The sequence below is a fragment of the Cantharellus anzutake genome (assembly GCF_015039405.1).
Source record: "Cantharellus anzutake strain C23 chromosome Unknown EI90scaffold_8, whole genome shotgun sequence".
Lineage (NCBI taxonomy): Eukaryota > Fungi > Basidiomycota > Agaricomycetes > Cantharellales > Hydnaceae > Cantharellus > Cantharellus anzutake.
The window spans coordinates 989,709-1,004,067 of NW_024066958.1; the positions used below are offsets into that span (position 1 = coordinate 989,709).

General features: G+C 49.4%; 5 protein-coding genes across 5 annotated transcripts; 3 read left to right on the forward strand and 2 right to left on the reverse strand.

Moving 5' to 3' along the window:
- The first annotated feature begins 3,073 nt into the window (after window positions 1-3,073).
- Window positions 3,074-4,530, forward strand: EI90DRAFT_2538824 (uncharacterized protein). Its single transcript, XM_039053201.1, has 6 exons — window positions 3,074-3,357; window positions 3,704-3,893; window positions 3,945-4,056; window positions 4,125-4,159; window positions 4,214-4,327; window positions 4,382-4,530. Exons 1-6 carry the CDS (start codon window positions 3,205-3,207, stop codon window positions 4,471-4,473), a joined length of 696 nt encoding a protein of 231 aa, XP_038920339.1. The 5' UTR covers window positions 3,074-3,204; the 3' UTR covers window positions 4,474-4,530.
- A 1,537-nt stretch (window positions 4,531-6,067) lies between these two features.
- On the forward strand, window positions 6,068-6,700 carry EI90DRAFT_3151886 (uncharacterized protein). Its single transcript, XM_039065749.1, has 3 exons — window positions 6,068-6,113; window positions 6,166-6,300; window positions 6,353-6,700. Exons 1-3 carry the CDS (start codon window positions 6,107-6,109, stop codon window positions 6,502-6,504), a joined length of 294 nt encoding a protein of 97 aa, XP_038920340.1. The 5' UTR covers window positions 6,068-6,106; the 3' UTR covers window positions 6,505-6,700.
- A 1,672-nt stretch (window positions 6,701-8,372) lies between these two features.
- EI90DRAFT_2539113 (uncharacterized protein) lies at window positions 8,373-9,412 on the forward strand. Its single transcript, XM_039053202.1, has 4 exons — window positions 8,373-8,768; window positions 8,821-8,894; window positions 8,955-9,007; window positions 9,073-9,412. Exons 1-4 carry the CDS (start codon window positions 8,656-8,658, stop codon window positions 9,304-9,306), a joined length of 474 nt encoding a protein of 157 aa, XP_038920341.1. The 5' UTR covers window positions 8,373-8,655; the 3' UTR covers window positions 9,307-9,412.
- On the reverse strand, window positions 9,280-12,710 carry EI90DRAFT_3041566 (E1-E2 ATPase-domain-containing protein). The gene is made up of 7 exons (XM_039059111.1): window positions 12,663-12,710; window positions 12,370-12,606; window positions 12,061-12,312; window positions 11,596-12,009; window positions 11,269-11,545; window positions 9,708-11,209; window positions 9,280-9,651 (listed from the first exon to the last, which is right to left on the reverse strand). The coding sequence occupies exons 1-7, from the start codon at window positions 12,671-12,673 to the stop codon at window positions 9,351-9,353; spliced, it is 2,994 nt and encodes a 997-aa protein (XP_038920342.1). The 5' UTR covers window positions 12,674-12,710; the 3' UTR covers window positions 9,280-9,350.
- EI90DRAFT_2539192 (uncharacterized protein) lies at window positions 12,550-13,267 on the reverse strand. Its single transcript, XM_039053203.1, has 2 exons — window positions 13,142-13,267; window positions 12,550-13,092 (listed from the first exon to the last, which is right to left on the reverse strand). The coding sequence occupies exons 1-2, from the start codon at window positions 13,155-13,157 to the stop codon at window positions 12,659-12,661; spliced, it is 450 nt and encodes a 149-aa protein (XP_038920343.1). The 5' UTR covers window positions 13,158-13,267; the 3' UTR covers window positions 12,550-12,658.
- Window positions 13,268-14,359: the final 1,092 nt, after the last annotated feature.

Below are 14,359 nucleotides of genomic sequence, written 5' to 3' on the forward strand. Positions count from 1 at the left end.
TTGGCGACGTTCAGCTTTCGTCTTCCTCGATGCGTTATCTTCCCACTGCGTGTGCCAGAGCGGGCTACTGCGCTACAGCTTTCCTAATTCACTGATAATTAGGGACTTCTCGGCAATGTGGCCATATATTTCCGGATCTAATTATGGATGATGAGGATGGTAGCGCTATCGGCTTGAACGAGTTATCCCTGCTCCCCGTCCATCAGGACAAGAATATTTGCCTCGTGGAAAGGCCTTTATGTCGTAAATGACGACCGCTGCACTTATGACTCGACCCAAAGCATGAAAATCGTCTTGGATTCCCTTAACTCTCGCGTCAAATCGCCAAAAATGTTCCGTGGTTGGCTGGAAGCAGCTGTGCGACAGCGGCGAAATCCTGGTTTGGGTCCCTCGGCTGTTAGCCTTCCTAAACTCTCTGATTTCCACATTAACCCTTCGTCATGACGACTACACGCCGCCCCACGATAGGGGCGTACTAAGCTCTCTTTCCGCCTCTTCTGTAAGAAAAGATACTACTGGTGGGACGCGCGCCGCTTGCTCGAAAAAAGATCACTCTTTTTCTGTTCACTGCGGTTGTGATGACAAACACGCGCCACAATTTACTGAAATTGATGCACACTGCCAAGAGGTTTTCACAGACCGATTCACTCGGACTGTTAGGAGATCTACAACCATTGGTACATCTTTGGAGTTGATCCTGGCCGCTGTAGACTGGCGCTAAGCGCTTCAAAACAGATAAAAATGCAGGTGGTATCTAGGTCAGCTCACAGAAACACACACCTCAAAACCCACAGTACTCAGTAGCAGCCTCAATCACCAGTGAACGCTTTAAAAATGTGTATGCACTGTCATCACTCGTTTTTATCAGATCCATGAAGGCATTGACTTTGGCACTTCCAAGCTTTCACGAACATCATCAATAATTTTGCCCAGAAAAATCGTCTTTTCATCGATTGGGTTTTCACCGAGGGAATTGGCGTGTATCCGGCCTCCGTCTTGTGGACGTGCACATGCATTGGTTAGTAGAATATCCTCTTCTGAGTGCGATGCACACTCTGATTGTGTTACAGTGGGAGACACGACCTACGTCGGGGGTGCATTCTCTAAACAGAATGATGCCAAGAACGACGCCAGTAGGTTGGCTTGCGAAGATTGGGACGTCCAGGGCTGATGTGCCCTGCGCGTCACATCTACATATCTTTCCCGCTACCTTAGTTCCCCTGTAATTCCGTGTCACCAGCACATATCATGTATTTGATCGGGAATAACTGATTCTAGCCATTGGAAATGCATTCGCACCGTTTTAATGTGACATTTGACCTGTCCCCTGCCTAAGCAGCACATGCGATATATGTAGTATATGATCTGCCACAATTTGAAGCCTTCCAGTGAAGATCATTTACCAAATATGGTTTCCCTGTTCCGCAACCACCAGAAAATGAACCATAACCATGCTCGCTATATTTAATGCTTGTAAAAGTTGAAAGTAGAATGACGGACGGAGTTTCATCCGAATATGTCGAATGCCATGTCGGAAGCAAATCAGACGCTTTATTTCACTGCCAAGTATGAACGCTGCTTGAAGCTGGAATAACGAAGCAAATCGAAGACATCAGTCTCTTCTCTTCCACGGTCAAGCGCTGGGCATATGTATGTCTCAGTGGCGTGAAACGACCATGCTTGAGAAGAACAAAAGCTCTGTTCCGTTTGCACAGTCGAAGTTCGTCCCTGTTCCTCGGACCAGCCATGTTAGCTGGCTTGCTGTGAGTCACCGTGACATAAGAAGGTTCCCCCCGCACTCGTAAATGGTGAAAGGAGAAGCAACATTAAACCGTCGTTCCCCATATGCCTTCTCCAAGAGCCAGTTCCAACGGACACACATGATGGTCGGCTTCACGGTGTGAAACCCAAGTAACTTGTTGGTGCGACAGTTCCGACTGTCCTTGAAGACCTATTCTCTAAGTTTGGGCTATTCCCTCGCACTCTCAAGCCTCCACGAGGCAAGGTCTGTGATATGCATTTTCTCTGCTCGCGACCGGATGGTTTCAGCGAGCTTAGCGGCAAGATCAAAGGCATTCGAGCTACATAACATTTATGTATGAGAGAGGCACGTAGCCATCGTTCTTCGAGGAATATTCCTTCGAAAAGCATACCTCCGGTATGTTGGCTACTCTGTACTCTGTACTGACGCCAACCAACATGTCGTTCAATCACCCGCTGAATCCCAAGTTGGAATCCTAAGTTGGGCCTTGGTTTGGGATCGATATTCCCCTCGCGCTTAAAGGAGGCCATTGGTCGAAACTGCGCTTGTCGGGACATGCGCTATAGAATCGGTAATCTTGTGTCGATATCCCACCAGCATTCTGTGGGGATGCTCACCCAGGGTCCATATAACCTAATTCAGGCTTAACGGTTGTTTGGCAAGAAACACCATCATGAGCGCTCATTTCGACGGCGGCGCTGAACGCTTACCGTGGGCCCAGTTATCAAGCTCTGTCCTGTGCGATCTCCGGTCCTCCGCCTTCCCAAGCGGCTGTATAGTCCAAATATCAATGACTGAAATCGAGTTCAGAACCGCAGCCCGCTATATTGTCGACAATTCCGTGTCGTTGAACTGAGGAGTAAACATGCACCCCTGGGGATAAGAATAAAGATTGTGACAATCAGTATACTCTTGTGGATGTGATAGTGCTGATTGGGGTTTACTAAGAAGGTGTTCATGCTCAATCCTTGAGGGCCGGATAAGCGAAGGGGAAGATGTTTGGGGTGAATTGATTCCGAAGGGTTGCCGTTCTCTCTTGAACATATGACAAATTCATCCCCAACTATCTTCCCTCCCGCGTTGACGATGGCGTTGACCTCCAGCGAGTCCATCAAGCCCTTCATGTTTCTCTGTCAGCATAGTGAGTCCGTATGGCTCCAAGGATCCTATCTGATCAGCGCGTTAAGGTTCAGTCTCCTGCCCCTGCCCCTGTAAGTTGTGACAGGCTCTTCGTTACAGTTGAATGCACCCAATCTGAATACCATGGACCGAGACCTATCCCCGTTTTGGCTTCCTGTGTTGTTTTTTGGGGCTAGCCGAGTGTCGCGCCAACAGATCATTCCGCCTTAACATATTCTGTCTTAATTCTGGTGATCGAGTGCAAATTCCTTGATTTGCACCTCAACTCATGTCGCCTGAATTTGAGATGGGCGAGGAATGTCATGAGGGCGATTTTCATTGCCGCTTCCGACAGGGAATGCCGAGCGATTTGCCATCACGAACGATTAAATGGAACTTCACGCACGCCGTTCGGAGCGTGGTTTCCTGCATGGAGGGTCTGCGAGCTCCGTTCCCGGTCCCGTATCGCGTCGATCGTGAGTGTCTCAATTTCATCGTAACAAAAACTTCGAGCGTTGTTCCTCACACGCCAACCATCGCGGAGTATCCGCTCCGCTACCACGCTCTACGAATGCCCTTTTGATGGATGTATTAACTTGCCTGTGGATAGCCGATTAAACTGAATCGGTGGATCTGTGGCCGCTTTAGTCATTTTCCAATGAAGGGAAGCTGGTAACCTCTTCGCCGATCGGTTGACGAGCAACTTCGTGCGTAGTCAGTGTGAAACGGAACAAAACTGGATCTATGCATTGGCGCTGACTGTTCCTTTCGGATCATTTTCCTTATGTATCTAGTCGCGCCTAATGCTTTTGGATCATGCAGAAATCCCTGACGGCTCCTCAAGTGCTGCTGCAATTACGTTTCACTACAATCCACAACGCCGCTCACAGGGGTTGGTGGCTTCTCCCTTCCCAGGCAAGCGGGACACTGCGCCCGCTTTTGCCTTTCTTGAGGCCCATAGAGTCTTTCCAGCTCATCCGAAGGATCGCACTTTGGAATGCGATGGTAACAGGTTCAGTGGCATGCTCTTGCGCGCGCGCACTTGTTTGTTCATCAATTTCAGGGGCGTGGCACAAATCACCCGCGCTAAGGGGAGATGGTTCTATCTTTCGCCTAGCCTTGGCCCTTTCAGGAGGCGATTTTGAGCTAGGTAGACGCACTTGGCCGTATAAAACGTCAGTGGGTGTGAAGGATTATTGAACCAAAAGCTCTCCAAGCACTATCAGTAATTCCACACTTCTAGCACAATGAACGGCACCAATCCTGGCCAAGTTGACTGTATGCTCTCGATTCCCTGGCGGTTTTACCCATACTGACGTGAGATACGCGAAGGGACGACTCGACTCAACAACCTTGGGTTAGCTGAGGGGTGGGCGCCGGAATATGATCCCGCTCAGCAATTCATGGTGGCCAACAACAGAGTATCCTGGGTAGTAAAATGCCGTGGTATGGCGTCTCATCTACTACTCGGATACTTGGGTGTCCTTATCTCTTTTCTAGTCAACGGTACTGAATATGAAGGATTGCCTAAACCCAATGTTCGCGAGGCTAAACAGTCCGCTAGCGAGGTGGCGTACAAGGCACTTACTTAATCCCAAAATTAACGCACACCCACTTTCTCTACCTACTGTCTGAATTAACTCCACATTCTACTATTCGCTTAATGCCTTCTACCATGTAATCGTACTTTGGTGGAAAATAATTACTCATCTTACTCCGTAGTTTCGGACTACAGCATGCACTTCTGTGATCCACGTTCGCAGGCCTGCACGCTTTGTGAGCACACCTCTGGTCGATTTAGTTCCAACTGCGCTTGTAGACGAAACGATAGCATTGGGAACTCTTCGGCCGGATATCGTGCTGTGTATGTCTTCTTCCCCCTAAAGAGAGGCTGATCACCTGCCTACTGTGTATGTACGAATCATCTTGAAGAGTCTTCCAAGGAACAAGCCGTCCGCTTATCTTGGTGACCTGAGTGTGTTACTTGAACGATTGGAGTTTAGCTAGTTTCATCTCAGAACTAGAATTGCATGACCTATGCGTGTATCGAATGGGGTCTTCAACTACTACAGTCATCGTTCCTCAATTCAAATTTATTTTGCTAGCCTGCCAATAGTACCTTTGCCACAGTCCATCAGAGCTCCCAGCTAGTTTCATATGGACCAACGCTCGCTCTGTTCATAGCCGTATCTAATCACTGATTCTTCGCTCTCAGAACCCCGGCAGCACTATTCCAAGTCATTATTCGGTCTTACATCCACGGCAACTAACTTGAGACAGTACGTTGGCACAGCCAGCTACACAATATCGGGGACGGTTCAATCGCGGGATTTATGAAATTCGACCTTCTGAATGAGAAAACGTAAAAAGAACCGAACCCGAACAAATTATTTTCTCGGCGTGAGTTGACTTTCATCTATGCCGAGCCGCTACTTATAAAACGGATCTCTGCCCGAGAGTGCCAAGTATTTCATCATCTGTGCATGCCCTTTTCTTCCCAAGCCGCTTTTTCTTCGGCGTCCCTCATTCATTATATTAGCCCCTATACATTACACACTCTGATTTTTAGCGCTTATGCCCTAATCTGCGCAAGCGCTACGAAAAGACCACTTGCATAATCGGCGCTGGGCCAATTATATACATGCTGGGCGGCGCATTCCAACTTGGGAATTTTTAGACAGATCCGCAGTTTGCCTCGGCCGCCTCGAGAAACGCTTTTGGTAGGTACGTGACTCCGCATGATAGATGTCAGCCTATCTTGACTCGTGTCGCTATAGTGATGGGATAATAGGAGTCGCTCGTCTCCTCGCCTCCGCTAGGTGAGCCGCCACTACATTGAATTTTGTCATATACTCGTTGCTGTGCTCGCGAGTTCAATGATTGGGTCCCCCAGACCTAACCATAAATGTCACTCCCAGACGCACTGGACGATCGGATGACCCCCGAAAATGCTTTGCGCTCGCTATGACCCGGCTACCCGACTTGATGACGCGTGATGTAGCGTATAGCAATATTGTCAGCCATTCGCGTCTGATGATGAGCGAGGGTCAACCCGGCTAATCAGGACTGTCTGTGCCGAATGTGGTTTGCTTACCCCTTCTTGGTGAAGGTACGGCGGGCAGCCAGACGCCCCAAAGGGCATAAAGTCATGCATCTTGAGCACAGGAGTTCTTCAGCAACAGCTTCGAAGACTTTTCTGCACACCTCTAAGATCATCGATTCGAAATGGCGTGTAAGTTATGTATCTTGGAAGTTGACTCTGCCCTAATCGTTGCTTTCGTCAGGGGTAAACAGGCTCAACGATTGCCAACAATGGGTTAACCGGTACTTGAACGGACCGCCGATGAGTATCGAGTATACATTCAACGAGGCCATTGGGGATCAAGAGTTTACTGTGTACTGGAGGGCAACATGTTTTGGTGAGAATAATTGGTTGTGATTGCCGTTTTTGCCACTGAGATGTTTTCGCAGTCAACAACATTCCCTATGTCGGACCGCCTCGAACGTCCAAGAAGGCTGCTAGAGACGCGGCAAGCTATGAAGCGTGTCTGGAATTGGGAATCTTCAGGCCACCACCACCACATCCCTTCGATCCCCGGTTCCTGATTGAGGAAAACCTCTAGAATGACTTTTGAGCCCTCTTCACATCTGGATATAATATGTATACCCGCTTAATACTGAAGAATTTTTCACTTCATGCTGATTTTTGGATTCAAACGGGCTATTTTGGGTCGAATATCCGGAAGTCGAGAACGAGTCCACAATAACGGGTTGAACACCCTTCGTCGAAAGGAGGAAATGTGACGGGTCACAACAAGCTAGCTCGGCTATAGAACAACAGCGTGTGTTTCATGGAGGTATGCGGGCCTATCGCACATGAGGAGGATTATTTTGAGTTCGAATGATGGCCTAATCATTCGTTTGATGGCCCACCAGTGTGAAACGAGGCACAGCAACAAGTCATTGCCTTGCGTGTGTGTGTCACGATGAATCGTTCGGACGCGTTTCCTATTTAAGGTAGCTGTCATCCATTTCAATTACACACAGTCTGAGTCACTTGGGCATTCGCGTAAAAATGGCGTAATATTGGCAAGTGGAGGTTGATAATTGGTCGTCGCTCGGCCTCTTCCGGTTGTTTGAGCAGGCGCGCGCAGACGACGTATTTGGATTTAGGGGTCCGTTTGTCATCCAAAGCTCAACCTAGGAGGCTGGGAGTGATCATAAATCAACAAGCGAGCGCACACAATCATGCTGATGGTGCTGCAGCGCGAACCGCGGCACTACAGCGTATCGGGATTTCAATCTCCTTTCATCATTTTTCCATGGCATAGAAACCTGCCTGAACGCGCTAGATGACTTTCCGCGCTCAGGGGTCTCCGGGCGCCCTCAACCTTCGTTTGGGGCTCTGTTGCCTCCACATCTAGTCCAATCCTACGCGCGCTTCCTGACTCTATAACGAATACGTGAATTGGCTGTAAGATTTTTTGAATTGCCAAGTAAGGCATCTCGGCGTACTCACCGAGTTCCTGCTATTTTTGTAAGTCTCCTAGTGAATAAGCGATTGGTTCATGCATGCAGACAACGTCTCCACACCTTGCACTCAGTACCGTCTGACTCGGGTGTGGCCCTCATGACGGCTAGGGTCTAGCGTGGCTGTCGGTAGTGCTTCCGGAGACACCTTTAATGGCTCGTCGTGCATGCATAAGGATCTTTTGAAAAAAGGATGTTGGCATGAAGCTCGTGCCAGCCACAGTCACTATCATCCCCCGGCAATAGGCGACACATTACGGCGGAAAACGCTGGTTTCTTGAGCTGCATCGAATTGGCAGGGATGGGGTGTCGGTGCTCCTTCCGACCACTCGTGCACTCTAGGATGCGGAAAACACCAAGTCCTAACCGCCTGGAACGACCTGGTCCACGAAACTGAGCGCCGCCATAGATGCCGAGCCCTGATAGCATTCCAGAGCTAATATGCACCAATTAAGAGCCTCCCCTTGCGGTACTTTCTTCTGCCAAACTCATCCTGGGATCAGTAACACACGCCGGCCGGGCCGGTTTCCAGATGGAGATGGACAAAATTGGGTTGCAAACGAAGTGACCCTTTGAGAAAGGTTCACATTACGCGAGATAACACCCGCTTGATGTTTTTGCGTGCCGTCCTTCCAACAAACGGAGTCAGCTGTCCGAGCGGAAAAAATCGCCACCATCGGGGAATCACGTGGTCGGCAGCTTTGTCATTCTCTTACGCAACTTCGACCTTCGTGAAACGGTTCTGAGGGTCATCCTCGACGCATATCATGTTCCAGATCGTTTCGCATCTGGCGCTGGGCTCCTGTCTTGTCTCAGGCGACGCTGGAATATTTCCGTAAAGGGCATCTTCACCTGCGCTCGCAGGGGAATGATTATTGATGGCTGCGACGGCGTGCTTTGTCTTCAATGCACTGCATCAAAACGTACCCAAGGGGCGGCCGTGCTATGTACTTGTCTCGATGACTCGAGTAGAGAATTATATCCCGCCCTTCTTATGAACTGATGGTGCTTACTTCGGCGCGACGTTGAAAAGCCTGTTCTCGGGCACAGTGCCATTAAGACCTGACACCGTCGCCTAATCTTGTGGTCTGAAATCAATTCCACCCAACGTCCTCCTGTTTGGTTTCAGCGCAGATTGTGATTCCGCCGCCCGCAAATCCATCTAATTCCCTTGATCGCCACCCTCAGATTCGTCAGAGGGCACTGCATAATGATTTCCTCTGTCTGGGAATTTTTGCGCTCGCATGGCCCTCTCGTGTATTTATCTGGCGAGGAGGGGGGATGGACGGATGGTAGAAAGACACTTCTATCCCCAACATATCCTGTCTTCGAACTATCAACTGTGCGCTTCAAATGAGTAAGTTCGGGAACCTTGCGCACTGTCGTACTTGATGGTAAATGGATTTCAGCCCCAGCGAACAGACCAATCAGCGTCATCCACCTCAATTCGGCTGCCCAAAAATACCGGTTCGAGTATCAATGGGTATGTTTAATGGACGTTCTTTGCGCCCCGTCATGACTCAAGGGATCGTTTCAATCTTAGGTGGACTCACAATATCGCAATTCGGAGAACCAAATTGCACATCAATCACGACTGTACGGTGAGTTGAGCGTTCGACCGATTGAAGTTCACGTTTGACTGAGGTTTAACTTGGATGCAGTTTTCGGAGCGGAATATATTGGAGATGGCTCCAGGAAGAACGATGCGAGGGATAGTGCTGCAGCCCGATTTTTTGAGGATCATCCTCATCTCTGGGAGTGCAATTAACCGATTGATTATCTTGCCGTTCATATACTCTATTTCCGATTGCCATTGCATAGAACTCCAGGTCAATGCGCACGATTTGCTCTATAATCACTTCTTGGTTCCACATTGTTCCTTCTATATGTTTTAGACGAGTTTATGCTAATATAGACATCCACGGTAACGAGTAGACGGCTACCACCCCCATTGCAAAGCCAGACTACTTATAACTACACTCACGGAACTGAGAGCCATTGCCAACGCTGCCCAAACAGGTGGAAGTCGGGTATGGTTATGTGCAAACAACGCGCCAGCCGCAATGGGCAACAACATTACATTGTACACCATTGCCCATCCAAAATTCAACTTCTGCCTGTTATAAACCTTGCGGGAGAGCTCCAACAAGGTATGCACAGAGGTTGGGATATTCTGTTGGGACAGGAGGACGAAAGAAGCCGCTGAAATCGTAATTTGGGATCCTTGTGCAAGCGCCACTCTGAAAAAGAAGAGTTAGAGTGATGGGTCTCAAAGAGAAAAAATGCGTTGACTTGCCCTACGTCAGCAGCGGTGAGTGCGGCAGTATCATTGAGACCATCACCACAGAAAGCAACAATGGAACGCATCTCCTTTGCCTGAAACGAATACCAAGGCTTCACCAATCGTTTTCGTTCTTTGAGTTTGTTAATGAATTCTGCCTTCCCCTGCGGCAGGACTCCAGCCACTACGTTGTCAGCTTCGATTCCTAGTTGCATGGCAACGGCCCGCGCTGTAATTTCATTATCTCCGGTGAGCGTGAAGACTTCACGGCCTGAGGCACGAAGTTGCTCTACTGTGGTGCGCGAGTGAGGTCGAATCGTATCAGAGATAGAAAAGGAAGCCATGAGGTTGGGAGCAGCGTCTTCTGTTTCTATTTCCTCGCCCCCTTGCTTCATGGAGGCAACGAATACGACCGTCTGTCCTGAAGCCTGCTGAGAGCGCACGGCATCGAGATGCCTACCGTTCTCAAGCTTGACACCGTTCTCTATGATGATGAATCTCTCGTTGCCAATAAGGACAGTGTACCGGTTACCGTCGGCGAGGAGGATGGTTGCTTTGAGTCCTTTACCAGGGATTTCTTCCATTGACTCGACGCGAACATCGCTCTCTTCCCCGAAGCTCTGGGAACAGAACTTGTGAACAGCCAAAGCCAACGGATGACTCGACCTGGCCTCCATAGAACGAACCCCATGGAAAAGCCAGTCTGGGACATCCCCCGTTGTGTTGAGATGAGTGACTATTGTGTTTCCTGTGGTGAGTGTCCCGGTCTTATCGAAAACGACTGTGTCAGCTTTCGCCGCCATCTGGAATGCTTCGCCTCCCCCCTGCGCGAGAATTCCAGCTTTCGCTGCGAGTCCCGATCCCACAGCCTGGGCCGTTGGTGCAGCCAAGCCGATCCCGCAAGGACAGGCGGTCACAAGGCAACTGATGGCGAACCCGAAGGCGAAGAAGATTCGGTCACCGACGTCGGTACGACCGTAGGGAATATACGAGTCAGGGATGACTTTCAAAAGAGAGAGTAACAACCAGGTGATGAGAACGACAGTGGAGAACCAAACAACAATGGGGACGAAGACAGCTGTAATAGAATCCGCTAGGCGTTCGATAGGTGCCTTGCGACTCTGTCCTTCAGCGACCAATTGCACAATTTTCTGCAGCATTGTTTGGTCACCAATCTCGTTCACGCGAATAATTACTGGGGATGTGAGGTTCGTAGTCCCCGTCATGAATGGATCCCCTTTCCCTTTGAAAACTGGGATTGATTCGCCAGTGAGGGAGGATTCATCAACTGAAGTGGTTCCTGACACGATGGTGCCATCGGCTGGCGGGACATCCCCTGGTTGGATAAGGATATAATCCCCCAATTCAACATTTTCGACTGGGATGGGGGTCGCCCTTCGGTGACCAAGTTTTTCTTCTTCCACTTCCGCCTCACCCACATCGATTTCCATCATACCACACACCAGCAAGGCATGCTGCGGACGCATGCTTCCAAGAAGCGCGATTGCGTCGCCAGTCTGGGGGCACGTCATTAAATTGAAGAATCGAGAGACAGAATTTTGACGGAAACACTTACTCGGACTTTCGCGCGTCCTTCCAATACTCTTCCCATCAATATATAAAAGATGATGAACACGCTAGAGTCGAAGTAGGTGATTTCTGACACCATTTTTTTCGTGATCTTTGCACCCTGCGCAATGTCTCGGGCCATGACACCAACACTGGCTGCGTACGCTGCACTGGTAGATAGCGCAACCAAAAGGTCCATATTTCCGAAGTGGACCAACCGAGACCATGTCCATCGACCCTTTCTCCGCATGAAGGTGCCCTTGTACGCACGCTTATAGAAAACCCTGTAACAAACAATATTAAAACCCCATTAATAGGATATAATGTTTCACACCAGCCGACTCCGAACTGCGCAAGTGTAGCTACAATCCAAAGCACAATGGTTGCCCTTGTCGCTCCTCCCCAGAAAGGGGTCTCCCACCACATCCTAAACGAGTTATGTTCTGGAAGAAGGATCATCGCCAATACACCAATTGCAAACGTGGGTATTGAAAGCGCGAAGCTCATCAGGAACAAACGAGTCAGATGTTTAGCCTCCTTTTGTTGTATCTTGCGGGAACGGGCCATGAGAGAGGGCGGGGTGTGTAGAGTAGCTTTGAATGGCTCGGGGAATGCGAGAATTTCTCTGATTGTCAGGGCTAGCGAGGGCTTGTAGTGAATCTTGGTTCTATGAAAGTCACAAGATACGGGAGTGAACGAAATGAGGTCCAGAGATTCGAGATACGCATTAACGCGGGCCGGGGAATCGCTGCGGAACAATGTTACTGCAGGAGGAACGTATCAGAAGATAATAGCTCACTCGTAAATCACACCCTCCACTTTTAGTTCGACAATTCGCTCGGCCTTGATGGCCTGGGAAGATTGCTCCGTTTCGATGTGACACCACTTCGGCACTTCATATCCCATGTCGCCGATCGTACTTGAAATCGCTGCCGGGGTGAGCGCGGAAGGGTCGTAGGTGATGTCCATCGAGTTCGTCATTAACGAGATAGTGAAATTTTTGACACCTGGCAGCTGAGATACAACATCCTGAATGGCCCCTGTGCATGCACTAAATTTATTCATCAGGCACATAAAAACAAGCTTCCACTCAAAACGAACGGGTTACCTGCAAGTCATGCCTTCAATACTGAACTGGGTCCGGCGGGTGGTGGGTGCATTTAGCAAACGAATCCCAATGATGATAGCACCATACCCGGCACTTTCGATCTCACTTATCAGGGATTTAGGCGAGATACCAGAAGTATGATGGATCACGGTGGCGGAATTAGTGACCAAGTCTACGATGGCGTTTGATACCCCAGGAAGATCGTTGAGAATCTGAGATACCGTGGCTGTACATGAGCTGGTTACTAGAGGTGAGGCGCATCTACCTCATTTGCAGTGCCCAGGAAAACTCACGAACAGGTCATGCCTTCAATTGAGATGCGAGTTTCCTGAACTTGAGCCTCGGAGGGGTCATCAACCTTTACGTCTAGTAATACAGGCACGGATGAAGCCGAGCCCTGAAAGCTCTCCTGCTGGCATGCGAAACAATGACGAAGGTGACTTCTGCGCCTCATCCTGTTTCCGCCGAAGAAAGAACCATACAGACGATGGACCAGGTTACTCGCAGTTGCGCGATTATAAACACCGCTTGGCTCATATCCAGCTTCATAGAGTGTGCGGCACACCGTAGGGAGCAGCGAATCAAGGGGAGTGGCGTCGATGCCCTCAGCGACAGAAAAGGACAATGTCCGCTTGATGTGGCTGACCTCGAGCGAACCGAGTGAAAGAGGGGACAACAGCGTTTTGATGTACTTTTCGCATGACTCGCAATGAATCGATGGCACTGAGCCCAGTTGGCAATCGAACTTTGGAGTCAAGAGGATAGTACTCACCAGAAAGTGTCGCCATGAAAATCCAGTGAAAGTAGAGAGTATGTCGTCCTGATCAGTCCTTATGGAGGCCTGAGGCCTTTTTATAACCTTCAAGGGTCATGGTGCAGATTCAACGTCCACAAAATGGCTCACCCGCACTGAATCGGCGAAAACGATTGTACGGAAACATCAGTTTTCTGAAACGTTAAGTGTACTAACTGCTGTAAGTACCTCGTACGCAAGGATCCTGATTCTTGTCATTACGAGCTATCACGCAATGCGACGCTTTAAAACCTTGGGACCACTTCGGCGGTTGTGTTCCCACCATCAATGCGGCGATCATTCGACCGCCGCGACTTGGCGGTAACTTTCCATGGCGAAGGTTATCATTTCCTGGGCAGTTCCACCCCCTCACGATCCGCCTGACAGGGTGGCGTTTTATTCCATCGAATGGAAGTGCTTCGCATCCCGCGCGACCCTCGCCTGGTCCCCCAGCGCAGACGCATCACTTACTTTGTTAGCGTGGTGCCGCATCCAACATATAATCACCAAACAATATAACAGCCTATCCATAATTATGGCGAAAATCAGGAGCCATCGAAACCTCCCCTGGGAAGAGCAGCCCCTGTCCATTGTCGCAGGCTTGTCGACTATTTTTCAGTCCGATGCTGATAATTAGCCGTCCAGTGCATGAGCATAATGTGTTCATGTTTCCACACTTTCGTCTGTGCACACATTTAGAAATAGTTTCACGGACTGCATAAATTGGAGAGAAAGTGAATGTCGGAAAACCCCGCTCGTAATGTTCAATGCGATTCCCACACTCACGTGAAACCGAAACCAGCTGGCCCAACATTGCCCCCTTTTTATGATTTGACAAGATCAGGCGAACCTGCGGCTGTGTTTCTTCTTCATCTGGACCACCGTTTTCTCGCGTTGGCTGAAGCCTCGCTCTTCAGAGTTTTAGCCTTGAGCCCGAGTTATGACGGTTCTGACATGGTCACTTTTGATTTGTTTTTACGGATCCCAGATGGAATTCGATTGACTTTCATCGGTGTTGGAGAGTCTCCTGTGCGTGTTCAGAACGGATCGGCTTTCTTTCGGCTAAGTGGTATGCTTCGGCATCGATTTCGTTCACGATGAATGCGGCCAAGTTTTTTTACCTCCCATCCAACTACTATTGGATTAGTGACACCCGTGCTCATTGACACTTTGACTGTGTTTTCTTCATGCTGAATC